The 13,964-nt window shown below is 43.3% G+C and overlaps 1 protein-coding gene across 5 annotated transcripts in view; it reads right to left on the bottom strand.

The window, feature by feature from the left end:
* Positions 1 to 13,964, bottom strand: part of GRAMD1C (GRAM domain containing 1C) — a 65,066-nt gene that overhangs the window by 11,773 nt on the left and 39,329 nt on the right. For all 5 annotated transcript variants that reach the window (XM_068160599.1, XM_068160598.1, XM_068160596.1 and 2 more), the window contains 2 exons: positions 13,335 to 13,455; positions 8,532 to 8,694 (listed from right to left, as the gene is read on the bottom strand). In XM_068160599.1, coding sequence (XP_068016700.1) covers positions 8,532 to 8,694; positions 13,335 to 13,455 — 284 coding nt within the window. The remainder of the gene's footprint in view (positions 1 to 8,531; positions 8,695 to 13,334; positions 13,456 to 13,964) is intronic.

The raw sequence follows: 13,964 nt of genomic DNA on the forward strand, positions 1-13,964 counted from the left end.
CCCCCCTAGTGATAGCACCACACGATTTGGCAGGTAGATTGTCTTCAGAAGCAAAGTCCAACGTCGGTTTTCAAACGTGCCCGCCACTTCCCTGTGCAAACAAATTGCTAGATCAACATCACAAAGTCTCATCCCTGCAGTTTTGCTTCAGTAAGCTACTAAACCTATAGGAAACACTGGGGGAGACAAAAAGTTAACATAACCTCTGTTAATGTGAGCGCTCCTTGCACAAAGGACATGTACAGAGCAAGCAGGACACTGCTTCTTTCATAGTATCACAGTATCAGTCAGGGTTGGAAGGGACCACAAGGATCATCTAGTTCCAACCCCCCTGCCATGGGCAGGGACACCCCACACTAGATCAGGCTGGCCAGAGCCTCATCCAGCCTGCTCTTAAACACCTCCAGGGACAGGGCCTCAACCACCTCCTCAGACAACCCATTCCATTTTCCTGTGGTTAGTTTCAGAATTGTGCTTTTAACATCTGTAACACTGGCAGTGTCCACAGCTGAAGGGACCAGGATGCCCAAACAAACTGTTGCTCCCTCCATACCTATAAGAAGAATGGCAAGAGGTGTATACCCTGTTTTGGTTTTGCAGTTCTCAAAAGATGCTTATTGCCACCTTCTACTTCAAAACCACCAACAAGCATCCCAGTGATGCTTTGTGGCTGTAACTTTGCTATTTCTGCTCTTGTTGGTTGCTGGCATGACTCAGCTTTAGGGTTGTTTCAGGCACGCTTGCAAGAGATAAGAGACAGAATTATAATCCTGGAGGGCAAGCAGTTTTGTATGCCAACCCCAACTCAATCTGCTTATGCTTCAGCAACAAGTCCATTGCAAGCTATAACTACTAAAACCAGCCAACACACCAAACATTCTTACACATTACCAAAAGAAAAATAAAGACATAGAAAGGGGGGGGGGGGGGGGAATTAAAAAGACTGAAAGCAAACCTTGCAGAAGCAAGACAGAAGTGAGATGCCTAACCATTCAACTGATCCAGATGAGTGCTCAGTTAGCAAAGGTCAGTGCCAGCCACCAACGCCAAGGCAGCCTACGTATCAAGCCATAGTTGACAAGCTGCCCACAGGCTAAGGTTACAGCACTTGAAACATCAGTGCTTGGGAGCAGTCAGTATTGGTAAATGGAAATGCAGCAACTCAACACCTACACAGTCCCCAACAAAATCCAACTCTTGACTCTAAGCAGGCTTTCTCTCAAGTGCTGCTTTTAGCCTCCTCAAAGTCCCTGTCACACATCTGCCTCCAAACTGACCTAATCAGGTTTCAGTGCAGGATCCCAGAGCTGAAGCACGAGTGCCACATTTTCATCCCCGCACAAGAAGTCAACTTCCTTCCCACGCCATGTTCTACTTACACAGCTGTGAGTCTATACAATTATGAGGTAGGACAGAGAAAGCATGTCTTTTAAGAGGTCTATTTACCTAGCCAATATGCAATCATTACATGCTAGAATACAGATTCTGCTGTGCTGAAACATTGTGGGAACCTAGAAATTGAGCCTGCATTTCCACCTTGTGCCCACTGTATCTCCTGAGAGATGAAACCAATTTCAGCAAAAGGCAGTCCAGGGGAACCATGAAGTCTGACTTCAGCTAACAAGTCCTCAACATTCCAGATCTTGCCTTTCAGAGTGCACTCCCCAATTCCCCTCTTTCACCAAGAGACAGGAAGCTTCAGATATTGGTGCTAACATCCACTTTGCCTACTGTGCATAAGCTAGCACACGTGGTGTCAGATATCAGGTAATTCAAACCTGGTTACTCTGGTTGAGTCTTACTCAGCTGGACCTTGACATGTGCAAGGAATCTGCTACCACTTAAAAAAAAATGAATTACAAAAATTTACTTAGACCCAGGCATAATCAAGTCACAGTGCATGAGATAATATATATACAAACAGCTGTCAAAGCTTAACAAATACAAGACAGTACAAGTTACCTTTGCCCCAGTGAGGCTTAGCTAAAGGACACAACCTTTACATTCACCTGAAATGCCTGAGGACAGATTCTAGGTTTCTGCTGATGCAAGGTAATTTGGTAAGCCACAGCAGCTTATGATGTTCACAAACCCCATGCATTATTATTACCTTAATGTGCAAACTTCGCTTCTGAGCTATTTTACTCTTCAAGCATAAAGTTTGTTCTTGTACTGAGCCTTAAGCAAAAGCATCCATGGGTTTGTATGAAAATCCTTATTAGCTGATTTCCTTAAGACTACTCCTGTTTAATCATGTCTCTCATGATTAAATATTCAATGAAATTACAAGTGCATGAGAGTACCTACCGAGAAATGTTTTTACTTACAATGCTTCTCAGCTCTTGGACCAAGGAAATAAATATATAGGGGTTGGTTTGTTTGTTTTTAAACATCACAGAAAGCAGTATTTTCAGAAAATCCAAGCTGACACTGGGCTGATAGGGGAACTTTAGGCTCGAGGGGAGGAGAAAGTTCTTCACAGAGAGAGTTGTCAGCCATTGGAATGTGATGCCCAGGGAGGTGGTAGAGTCACCAGCCCTGGAGGTGTTCAAGAGGGGATTGGCCGTGGCACTTGGAGCCATGGTTTAGTAGTCATGAGGTCTTGGGTGACAGGTTGGACTTGATGAGGTCTTTTCCAACCTTACTGATTCTATGATATACTATGCCATTTTAGATGCTAGGACTCTAACAGGAATGTTCTGCTAGGAAACATTTCAGATGCCAGCTCCAGAAGGTGCGTGTATGTACGGACGCTGCCGAGTTTCACAATTCTGAAAACAGACTGCTGCACACACCCAGAGCATGACAAGCTTCAAGCCACTTCCATCTGAGCTTCTCACAGCTGATCTGTAGAAATCCTAGGTGAAGCAGTAGGTAGAAGCAGTAGCATGGCAAAGACTAAGTGAACAGTTTTCCTGCTTGCAGTTTGAACAGAACGCTTTGACCACTTGCCTGTGCTATGCATGTTTTCTGTGTGGTTTAACTCACAAAGGTAAACCTACCCAACTTCTACTTATTTCCATTCCAGACCAACATCAAGCATTTTACTTAGGAGCAGCTTAAAAATACCTTTATGAACAAAATATTTGGTGCAGGTACCTAGACATCATTCTAACTCCTTCACTTTCAATATCAGTACAGTTATCCACCACTAATTCTTAGCCAAAATAAACTTAGAGATGGGTTGGAGCTACTGTATGATCTTCTGACTTTAGGTTAGGATCCCTAGGGACTCAAAAAATAAGTAAATATGTTAGCCAGAGTGTCCTGGTTCAGCCTGAAGACAGCAAGTCTGCTCCCTCCCCCACTGTTGTCTTGCACTTTATAAGGTCATTTTCATTACTGCAAGGCAAGCTGTGAAATAGTGTTTGAACATAATACCATTATGCAGCAGTGATTGCAGGGGTTTGAACACATCTGCAGTGCAAGAAGAGGTAGGAAACTGAGTAGGGTGGTGAGGGGAAAAACCAGGAAGCCCCAGCATTTTCTTTACATTCCCATTAATAACCAATAACTCAAAGCTAAACACACACACACCCCACAAGAAAATTAAGAAAGCTGAACTGATAAGAGCAGAGGCTAACAAATTAATAAGAGGGTTGATTTTTCCACTGCACAGAGTTGGGGGAGGATCTGGAGTAAAAAAAAGGATGTATGCAAATCTTGGCACTAATGAGGATTTCTGTGTCACCAGGGATGGGAAAAAATTGGACATTCTGTGAAGAACATGCAGGTAGAAGCCTTTAACCAGATACAACTGAAATCAAGTCATTAAAACTAATTCCTAGAGTGAACATATTCCAGGCATTTAAAGTCTGCCTCAGCAACATTAACCATCATAGTATCACAGTATCAGTCAGGGTTGGAAGGGACCACAAGGATCAGCTAGTTCCAACCCCCCTGCCATGGGCAGGGACACCCCACACTAGATCAGGCTGGACAGAGCCTCATCCAGCCTGCTCTTAAACACCTCCAGGGACGGGGGTTCAACCACCTCCCTGGACAACCCATTCCAGGGTCTCACCACTCTCATGGTGAAGAACCTCCTCCTCACATCCAGCCTCAATCTCCCCACCTCCAGCTTCATTCCATTCTCCCTAGTCCTATCACTACCTGAGATGTCCTTCCCCAGCCCTCCTGTAGGCCCACCTCTCCAGCCTGTCAAGGTCCCTCTGGATGGCCTCCCTTCCCTCCAGCGTGTCTGCTGCACCACACAGCTTGGTGTCATCAGCAAACTTGCTGAGGGTGCACTCAATGCCACTGTCCATGTCCCCCACAAAGATGTTGAACAAGACAGGTCCCAGGACTGATCCCTGAGGGACTCCGCTTGTCCCTGGCCTCCACTGGGACATGGAGCCATTGACAGCCACTCTTTGGGTGCGGCCATCAAGCCAGTTCCTTATCCATCTAGTGGTCCACCCATCAAACCCATGTGCCACCAGCTTGGAGACCAGGATGTGGTGTGGGACAGTGTCAAAGGCTTTGCTCAGGTCCAAAGCGCTTCCCTGTAAACGACTAAGTATGAAATTAACTTGGGGAAGTACTAAGTATTGTGGCAATGCCAGCTTCCTCCAGTGCACAAGATAAAAACCACAAACTTACGCCTTCTGCTTTAGATAACACCAACATACTTGCTCCAGACCACAAAGCAACAAGTAATTGGTAGTTATAGATTCAACAAAATACATGCTTTCGGTATTTTGTTTAAAATGTCAACAAGGTAACATTGGTACTCTTCCTTACATACATTGCATAACCAAAATTTTGTCTCCTGTGAGACCAAAAAAAAGCCCCCCACCCAAAAATGCCCTAATAAGACAACTGAACCTAACAAGAAACAAAGCAACCCACCCACAGAACCGAAAAACAAACAATCGAGCAATCAGGGCTGAATTCACTTCAACCATCCTGTATTTCATTTTCAGTCCCACATATCTCTATCTACAAGAAAAGTCAAGCCACCACTGTACCCATCTCAAAGTACTATGGTACAAGCAGTTATACCATCAATAAATCAATAAGGTTGGAAAAGACCTCAGAGATCATCAAGTCCAACCTGTCACCCAACACCTCATCACTAACTAAACCATGGCTTCAAGTGCCACGTCCAGTCCCCTCTTGAACACCTCCAGGGACTACATGTTTAAGGTGGTTATTGGGACAAACAAAACAAACACAGTAAGCCTGTTGAATTATGCAAGGAGATCAGGAATTTATGAAATATGCAGTAAATAGATGCAATAAAGCTTTCTAACAATAAAAGACTCTTCCACTTCCCTGCTTCATCCTTCTCTTCTTTCTTTGAAGCGCTGTATGCTGCTGAAGGGTGTCATTGAAGAAAACAACCAAACAAAGAGTTGGGGGGGGAAAAAAAAACCCAAACAAAAGCACCAACTTTCCAAATAACAAAAAAAACCAACCAAAAAATAATAATAATAAAAACCCAACAACAAACCTAAAAACCAACAAGCAAACAGAGAAAACCTTATATACACAAGAGTGATCTGAGGAAATTCAGATTCTTCTGGCTGCATTTTGGAAATACATTCTGTGCTTCAGCTGCAATTTGTTTTCTAAAGTTTAGAAGCAAGACTACAGATACTGCATTTTTAGCATATCTGAAAGCTTGTCATAGCTTAAGATTTATGCTGTAACTTACAAAACTGAACAAGAGCACCGAGATGCAGGTCAACAGGCCAGCGATGCATAGTGAGATGCACGCTCCTCAGCCTACATCTGGAGTACTGTGCTCACTTCTGGGCTCCCCAGTTCAAGAGAGACAAGGAACTACAAGAGAGTCCAACAGAGGGCTACATGGATGATTGAAGGACTGAACATCTGTCTTTTGAGCAAAGGCTGAGAGACCTGGGGCTGTTTACTCTGGAGGAGACTGAAAGATGATCTTATTAACGTTCATAAATACCTGAAGGACAGCTGTCCAGAAGGGACCAGTCTCTTTCAGAGGTGTTCTGTGACAGGACAAGGGGCAATGGACACAAACTGGAACACAGGAAGTTCTTTCTCAACATGAGCAAGAACTTCTTTACTGTATGGGTGACAGAGCACTGGAAGAGGCTACCCAGAAAGGCTGTGGAGTCCATCTTCCTCAGAAGCTTTCAAGACCAGCCTGGACGTGTTAATGCGTGACAAAGCTGATCCTGCTTTGGCAGGGGGTTGGACCTGACTTCCAGGGATCCCTTCCAATCCTAACTATTCTGTGGTCCCCCAAGTGGAGAATTGCTTAGGGCAAGGGAACTACTGTTGCTAAGGCTCTGGCAGTCCAGCTTTGGGTGTCAGGTGGACCTGGAGAACAACAGTCCTGAGCTTGCCCCTCACCTTATATGCCAGGACACCTCCACTGGCAGCCTGAGTATGAGCCAGAGGACAAAGAAATTAATCGCATGGGTAAACCTTTGCCACGTAGGAAAGCAACTTTTATTTGCATGAAGGAATTCACCTTGTAAAGAGTATGGGGCAGCTGCAATAGAAAATAGTGAAACAGAAGGGTAAAAAAAAACCACCCAGCACATTCTAAGCATGAAGATGGGAATCTGAGAAGAAAAAACACAAAAAAATGTTGTAGGACTAGAAAATCCTGTCCTGAATGGAAAAAGACTAGTCTTGGGGCAGGGAGGAGAAATAAAGCACCATGAAGTCAGTTTTCTTTTTATCAAAGGGACATCTCCAGTTTAATATGCTCTTTTTAGCCAACATCAACAAGGCAAGGATGACAGGGAGCGTTTACTGCTATTGTTTAGGCAGACAGCAGTAAGAAAGATCACAGAACTATTTTCAGTCAGTTTCACTGGAGACCTTTCCCCCGAAGAGACAAGAGACATGTGGTACTAAAGAGCATAAGAAAACTGCAAGATACCAAAAACATTCAAAGGCCAAAACTCTCTGCTGACCTAAGAGATATACTATACATGTGTAAACCATCTGTGAGGCTTAAGGTGTAGAAGTATAGCATCAACAGCAGCCTGGTCAGGTAAGCATAGTCACAAAAATGCTACAACCTGACATGCATGGAATAGAATCTGAACTGAAGCAAACACAGAAGCAGAATGGATGAGCAAAAGGAAGGTTAGCCAAATATAAAAGTATATCCTCAGGCAACAACCACAACTTGCTGGTGGCCAATTCCATACATGACTTTGAAAGCTTTCCTGGACACTTCAGTGATCCCAAGACGATACCTGTAAACAACTTCATTTGCCAACTTCACAGTATCACAGTATAATTCAGGTTGGAAAGGACCTCGAGGATCAAACTTTGAAAGGATGGGATGCAAAGATTCTCCATCAGATTATGAACTGGCTTCAGTTAAACTGTTCCATTCTGGCCAACAGGTGTTGAAAATCACCTCTTTTGCATGTGAAAGAAACACTCAGCTGCTACTGAGCACACTGCTGTTGAGCTGTTGTGTCTTTCATTTGCACACCACCATACAACTTGGAAGCTAATCCAGGTTGTGAAAAACAATCATTTTAAAGGTGTTCACAGCATCCCAAACTGTGCTAACAGAATATCCACCACAACTTCAGTGAGCTGTTGGAACGACTATGGCCCTTTGGAACAGAAAGAGTCCCTGCAGAAAGTGAAAAGCACACCTTAAGAGAGTGAGAACTTGTCAGGGGTTGCTGTGGGACCAGAGAACAAGCACCCACAGACCTCAGCACAAACCTCACTGTTATCCAGTCTGTGTAGAAGGCATGTTTGGGCCTTACTCTCTCCCCAGAACACAGTAAAAAATGCTTATACCAAACCCAGTATGAAACATACAGCAACACTTCTCTCCTAAGGCGAGGAAAGGAATAATAACCAAGTTACAACCACTACCATACTCTGGTATCAGAGTTCCTTCTCATCTTGGACTGGGTAGTGAGGTACAAGTTATGAGGGTGCTGTATTAGGATCCATTAAAATACAAACTCTGTGGACAAAGTGTAATCTGCTCCAAGGGATGCTACGGTTTTTAATCTTCAGAACCGATTCACAATATGCAAACTGCTCCTGAAAGCGGAGAAGTTGTCTTGCCTGAACTTTCAGTGAGTTCCTCAGTTTACTCCAACAATAACACTGAAGCCCAAATGCCTTAAGAAAGTAGAAGTGTGAAGAAGGAGAGGAGGGGAGGGTTGGAGAAATCATTCCAAAATTGGGATATTTTCCCTCAGTTGCCAAGAAGTGAAAAAACAGGAAAGAAAGATTTACTTAAACACCTGTGAGAGCACAGAAAGGGAACAAACACCACCACATTGTCAAGAAATTATTCTTTAGTTTGAGCTGTTAGTATCTCTCTATTCAAAGGAGAAAAAGCAAAACCACAGTTTGTTTTCATTCTAAACACCCCCAACCACCACCTTTTTTCCTTCCTCCTAGAAACTCAGAGAGGTATAAAAATGTCATTGCTGCTGTCTCCACAAAACACATCAGCAAGTAAGTTTCGTAAGATCATAGAAGTTCTCTAACTTGCCCCAAAAGTGAGATGGAACTCCAAGCTTGAGATCACTAAGACAACCTAAGTGATTTACCTTCTTCACTGTCCGAGGCACTGCTCTTCTCTGGAAGATTTTCATTCTCATTCAGGTCCAAGGACTTTTCCAAAGACCTGCTTCTAACTAGCTTAACGGGTTTTCGTTCTGGAGATGGAAGAGGGCTCTTCTTCATTTGCTTCTCAGTCGAGGACTCCTCCACCTGAAATAAGCAAGAGAAAAAAAAAGCATGGGTAATAACAGACTTACTCAACTGTATTGTTATACCAAGAGGGACAGCTTACTTCCCATCCAGTCCCCCTGCATTCACCAACAGAGTTTGGTTCCCTTCATTGCATTAACACTAGCATTTATAAAGTCAATCACCTGACATAGTATTTACTCTCTACTGATCAGATTATTTGTTCCCCTAACAGTTTAGCATGGCATCCAGCAATCATAAGGGGAAGTACAATGAAATAGGCAGAGCCTCCCTTTTTCAGCAAGATTAGATTATGATAATGATGTATTTGAAAGGTGTCCTTGTTTTGTAGAGCTCCCCTACACTGACAGAACAAGCCATGAACACCACAAACAACAAACCCCACTCCAGGCACAAAAAAAAGACCCCAAACACAACTTAAAACACTGTCCAGGGCCATTCTACCTATAAAAGAGTACTTTATAAGAAATAAAGCAATGGAGTATCACTTGCCATCTTTAATACATAAAGAGGTAGTCCCCCAAAACAGTCACTGAATCAGTGATGAAGGTCTTAACTCTAAGTTATAACAACTGGCAGCTAGGCTTGCAGGCTGTCACACACTTCAGGAAGTAATTTCTAGTGAAACTGCAAGCAGAAGGTTCACCTATATAAAAAATGTTACTCAAAAAACTTGGCCACTAGCTTCAAATCCTAGTTTTCACTCTAAGACTCTCCTCAAAGCTGCCATTGCCTCCAAGTGGAACAGCTGGAATCAATGACAGTGAACACCTCATATTTATTATGGTCTCTGTACTGCTGCATAAGGCCTAGGCTGCCTCAACTGATAGTCCAGATTCATCTGCAATACCATCATCTCTAAAGATTATTCAGCACTGACTCAAAAAATGAAGAACATTTCACAGCATCACAGTATAACTAAGGCTGGAAATGACCTCGAGGATCATCAAGTCCAATCTACCAACACAGACCCCATGACTAGACCATGGCATCAAGTGCCATGTCCAATCCCCTCTTGAACACCTCCAGGGATGGTGACTCCACCACCTCCCTGGGCAGCACATTCCAATGACGAATTACTCGCTCGGTGAAGAACTTCCTCCTCACCTCGAGTCTAAACCTCCCCTGGCGAAGCTTGAGACTGTGTCCTCTTGTTCTGGTGCTGGTTGCCTGGGAGAAGAGGCCAACCCCTTCCTGGCTACAACCACCTTTCAGGTAGTTGTAGAGGGCAATGAGGTCTCCCCTGAGCCTCCTCTTCTCCAGGCTAAACAATCCCAGCTCCCTCAGCCTCTCCTCACAGGGCTGTGCTCAAGGCCTCTCCCCAGCCTTGTTGCCATTCTCTGGACACGTTCAAGTGTTTCGATGTCCTTCTTAAACTGAGGGGCACAGAACTGGACACAGGACTCAAGGTGCAGCCTAAACAATGCAGAGTCCAGGGGCACAATGACTTCCCTGCTCCTGCTGGCCACACTATTCCTAATGCAGGCCAGGATGCCATTGGCCCTCTTGGCCACCTGGGCACACTGCTGGCTCATATTCAGGTGGCTGTCAATCAGCACCCCCAGGTCCCTCTCTGTTTGGGAGCTCTCCAGCCACTCTGACCCCAGTCTGTAGCTCTGCATGGGATTGCCGTAGCCAAAGTGCAGCACTCGGACTTGTTATTTGCTACTTGAGTAGTCATAATATACTTCCTGTACTACTTGGCTTTTTCCAAAGTAAAGAGCATCTATTTTATTGTGTAACTGTGGGGCATCAACAGAAGGTGGATAGCTGGAAGACAAAGACAAGCATGAATGTGACTGAAGCATAAGCAGGTAAAAATACCCCTCAAGGTAAAAAACTAAATAAAAAGACTGCATCAGAACAGCAGATCAGTTAATAAATGCTCCTGTTGAAAAGAGCCTGAAGTTATACTCAGTCAGACAGCAGGAACTAGGACAGAACCAACATTTCCACGTAAAAACATCCTACCAATACAGACAGAAGTCAGAAAGGAGGCAGTTGTAGCAAACTAATCTAAAAATTGCCATACAGATCCAACATAAATCTAGCATTTTGATGTTGATTAGGGATCTGGTGAACAAGTGGAGCTCCCACCAGCAGCATGAGAGCAGCCCACTATGCTGTCAGCAGAGCAGAAAACTCAGGCTTCAGTCAGAAAACAAAAGGAACAGCTCTTTTAGAAAAAGCCTTTCATGTCAGGGAAAAGGGGACCTATGCTGAGGCTTTTGAAATAACTGATCAACTCCTATGCTGAGGCTTTTGAAATAACTGACCAACTCCATTTGCTTGGGCTTGGGGTGGGGGTCTTCACTGTGGTGGGGTGTGTTTGAGGTCTGGGTCACGGGCGATTCTCGGTTTGGGTTTTTGCTGTTTTGTTTGTTTCTTCCCACTAAAGAGTAATGATTTTAAGATCTGTGAGCTAGAATTGAAAATGTGTCATTTCTTCTTCTGAGCTAGAGCAGTGCTGCTAAGCTGGACCAAGGCTTTTCTGGGTTTTAGTCTGTGAACAGCAGACTCTGGGACTGGAAGGCCTCTCCCATACAAGGGGTGGAGGCAAGAAGATGGTTGAAAACACAAGCAATAGGGTGGTTCCCACATTGAGACAAACTGCATTTAGAGCAGCAGACAAGCTATGATTCATGTTAGATGGACTTTCTTTAGTCCACTGTGGACAGATACTGACAATACCTTTTCCAAGACAGGACATGCAGTGCAGTCAACCCCTCCAATAGTTCAGATCTTCCCCTGAAGAGCAAGCTTTGGGACTTACTTTGTCTATCAGAGCAGGTTAAATCTGTTTCACTCCAGTCTCTATAAGGTGTTTAACTGTGTTTTGTGTAACCACTGTGATGTTTTTTGATAAACACATTCTAAGCACTATTGCCTTCTATTGCCCATGTGCTCCTACAAAACATGCTGTAATCCTGGGGCTGGGGAGAGAGTGTTGACATTCTTGAGAAATACCAAGTGACACATAGCTGAACACAATCATTATGTGTTTTAGTTACACTGAAACAGTAAGCTAAACAGTTGAGTTACACATTTATCAAGACTGCACTTTTACACTATAATTAAAGGGCCTTTTAAAGGCAATTTATTCAAGGGAGAATCCTAGCACTTTTCCCTGCATACAAACCAAATCCCCTGATGTTATTGCTTACCCACACACCCAACTAGATGCAGCACCTACAAGAGATCTCTGGGAGCAGCACCCAGTGGGTAAACAAAACTCTTCTTTTACAGGCAGAGCAATTATTTCTAAATAGCTTGTTCTTGTGCAAAGATGATTTACAAGTTCAAACCAAGGCTACCTGGGAAGACTTTATAGTTTTCCCAAAGAGCCCAAATTCCAGCAGCATCCAGAGGCTTCCCAGGCCTCCCTCACACCTGTACAAAAACCAGAAGCTTGGTTTATACTGCTAGAATTTTCATCAAGGATACTCATCATCCTATTAACTAAGCTTTTAACATATGACAAACACCAGTATTGGTTGCTGGCTATGAGTCTCCAGCCATTGATTTGGATTTCAGTACAACTATATGAAAAACCTACTGAACTTCCAGATCAGTTTTAGCAAGTGACAAAGGCCACAAGATTGATAAGGCAGTAAAAACTATTATAATCATCTCCTTCCTTCCCTCTCCAAATTTTTCAAAGCAGAAACAGCAGTTAGGTTCCCAGCCCTAGTGAAGTGTGTTAGAAATGCTTTATTTGCCTTTCCAAAATCCTTCCCTTGAGGTATCTATTAATCAAGAGGAAATGCCTGTAATGTTTTACGACTACAGCCACACACAGGAGGTCCCAGCAACTGTGTTATAGACACTGTGTACACCTCAGATACTGCTGCCAATGCACTCACCCTCCCACCCAGCCAAACACATTGACAAATTCATACAACACCATGAGTGAAGTACTCATGCTTGTTCAGTTGTAGTCACCCAAGGCAAGAAGGGAAAGCTCATGTCAAGTATGAGGTGGGGTTTTTTTCTCCCCCTTCCCTGAAAGATTTCCACAAGTGATAAAAAGAAAGATTTCATATATTGACAACAGCAGATTAACTGATCTTTGAAGGCAAGGATAACACAGCATAATTACCCTCTATAGGTAATATAGGAGTGCATAGGAGTATAGAAGAATATAGGAGTATAGGAGAAACAGCAGTGTAAAAGGAGGTACTTTAAAAATGGCAAACACCACAAGCAAGAAAACACTGGAAGTAAGCAAAGGTGTAACTTTCATAAAGCACTTGGATAAAAATGCACATGATACATAGGAAGGTGGAAAATACAGTTAATTTTTAAAGGGGGGGAGGAGGAGGGCAGGAAAGACCGAGGCATAAGCCCCAGCATTGTAACCAGGTTATGCAATGAATTAGTGATAGAAGTTGCTGAAACTCACATCCATAAAGACATTCTCTGATGCAGAATTTCATCAATTTTCAAATTCAGGAAAGATTCCTGAAACCCACAGATATTCATATTAAATTTCTGATGCAAAACACCTCCCAGGCTGTGATGAATTCACAAAGGCTTCTTTAGAAGTTGGAATCCCCATCCATCCTATGCTTCCAGATACATGAGTTAAACATACATGCTTATCAGTTACAAATATCAAGAAAGGCTGTGTCAGCACTTACTCCTGGCAACAAGTGTCTGTTGAGTGACTCTCCTTCTGCTTGAAGTGTGGGTTCCTGTACTAAACCTGTTGGTTTAGGTAGTTTTTCATCTTTTTCTCCAGAATCATCACAAATGCTAGATCTGTCCAAAGAGACAAGGAAGATAACCTTTAAGAATAAGCACTGAAATACCTGAGAAAGCTCCTAAAGTATGATTTTTACCTTCAAACCACAGCTGTTAAACTACCAATGCATTCTTCCCCCATCCAGCTCATTAATCTTTCAAGCCATTTTCCTCACCCTAGCCAACTCTCTTGGAAGACTCAGCTTCTGACTATAGGGCTAGCAAAAGCAAGCACTGGTGAATCGAAGAGAAAGTGAGTGCTATGACACAAAAAAAGTAAATTACAACAACAAAAAGAGATAGCTTAGAATAAATTTGAAGAGAAGATGTTTTAAGAAAGTCTGAGGCATGATTTCCCCCCCTCCCCTTGCAACCCTTATTCTAGAGTTGCAGAATACTGCACTTTTTTCTACCAAGAATAGAATAAACCAGGTTGGACGAGACCTTCAAGATCATCGTGTCCAACCTATCATCCACCACCACCTAATCAACTAAACCATGCAACTTGGGAATCTTTAGTAGGACAT

This window comes from Melanerpes formicivorus, unplaced genomic scaffold (assembly GCF_026170545.1).
Source record: "Melanerpes formicivorus ecotype bairdi unplaced genomic scaffold, bMelFor1.0.p_v2 SCAF_51, whole genome shotgun sequence".
NCBI lineage: Eukaryota > Metazoa > Chordata > Aves > Piciformes > Picidae > Melanerpes > Melanerpes formicivorus.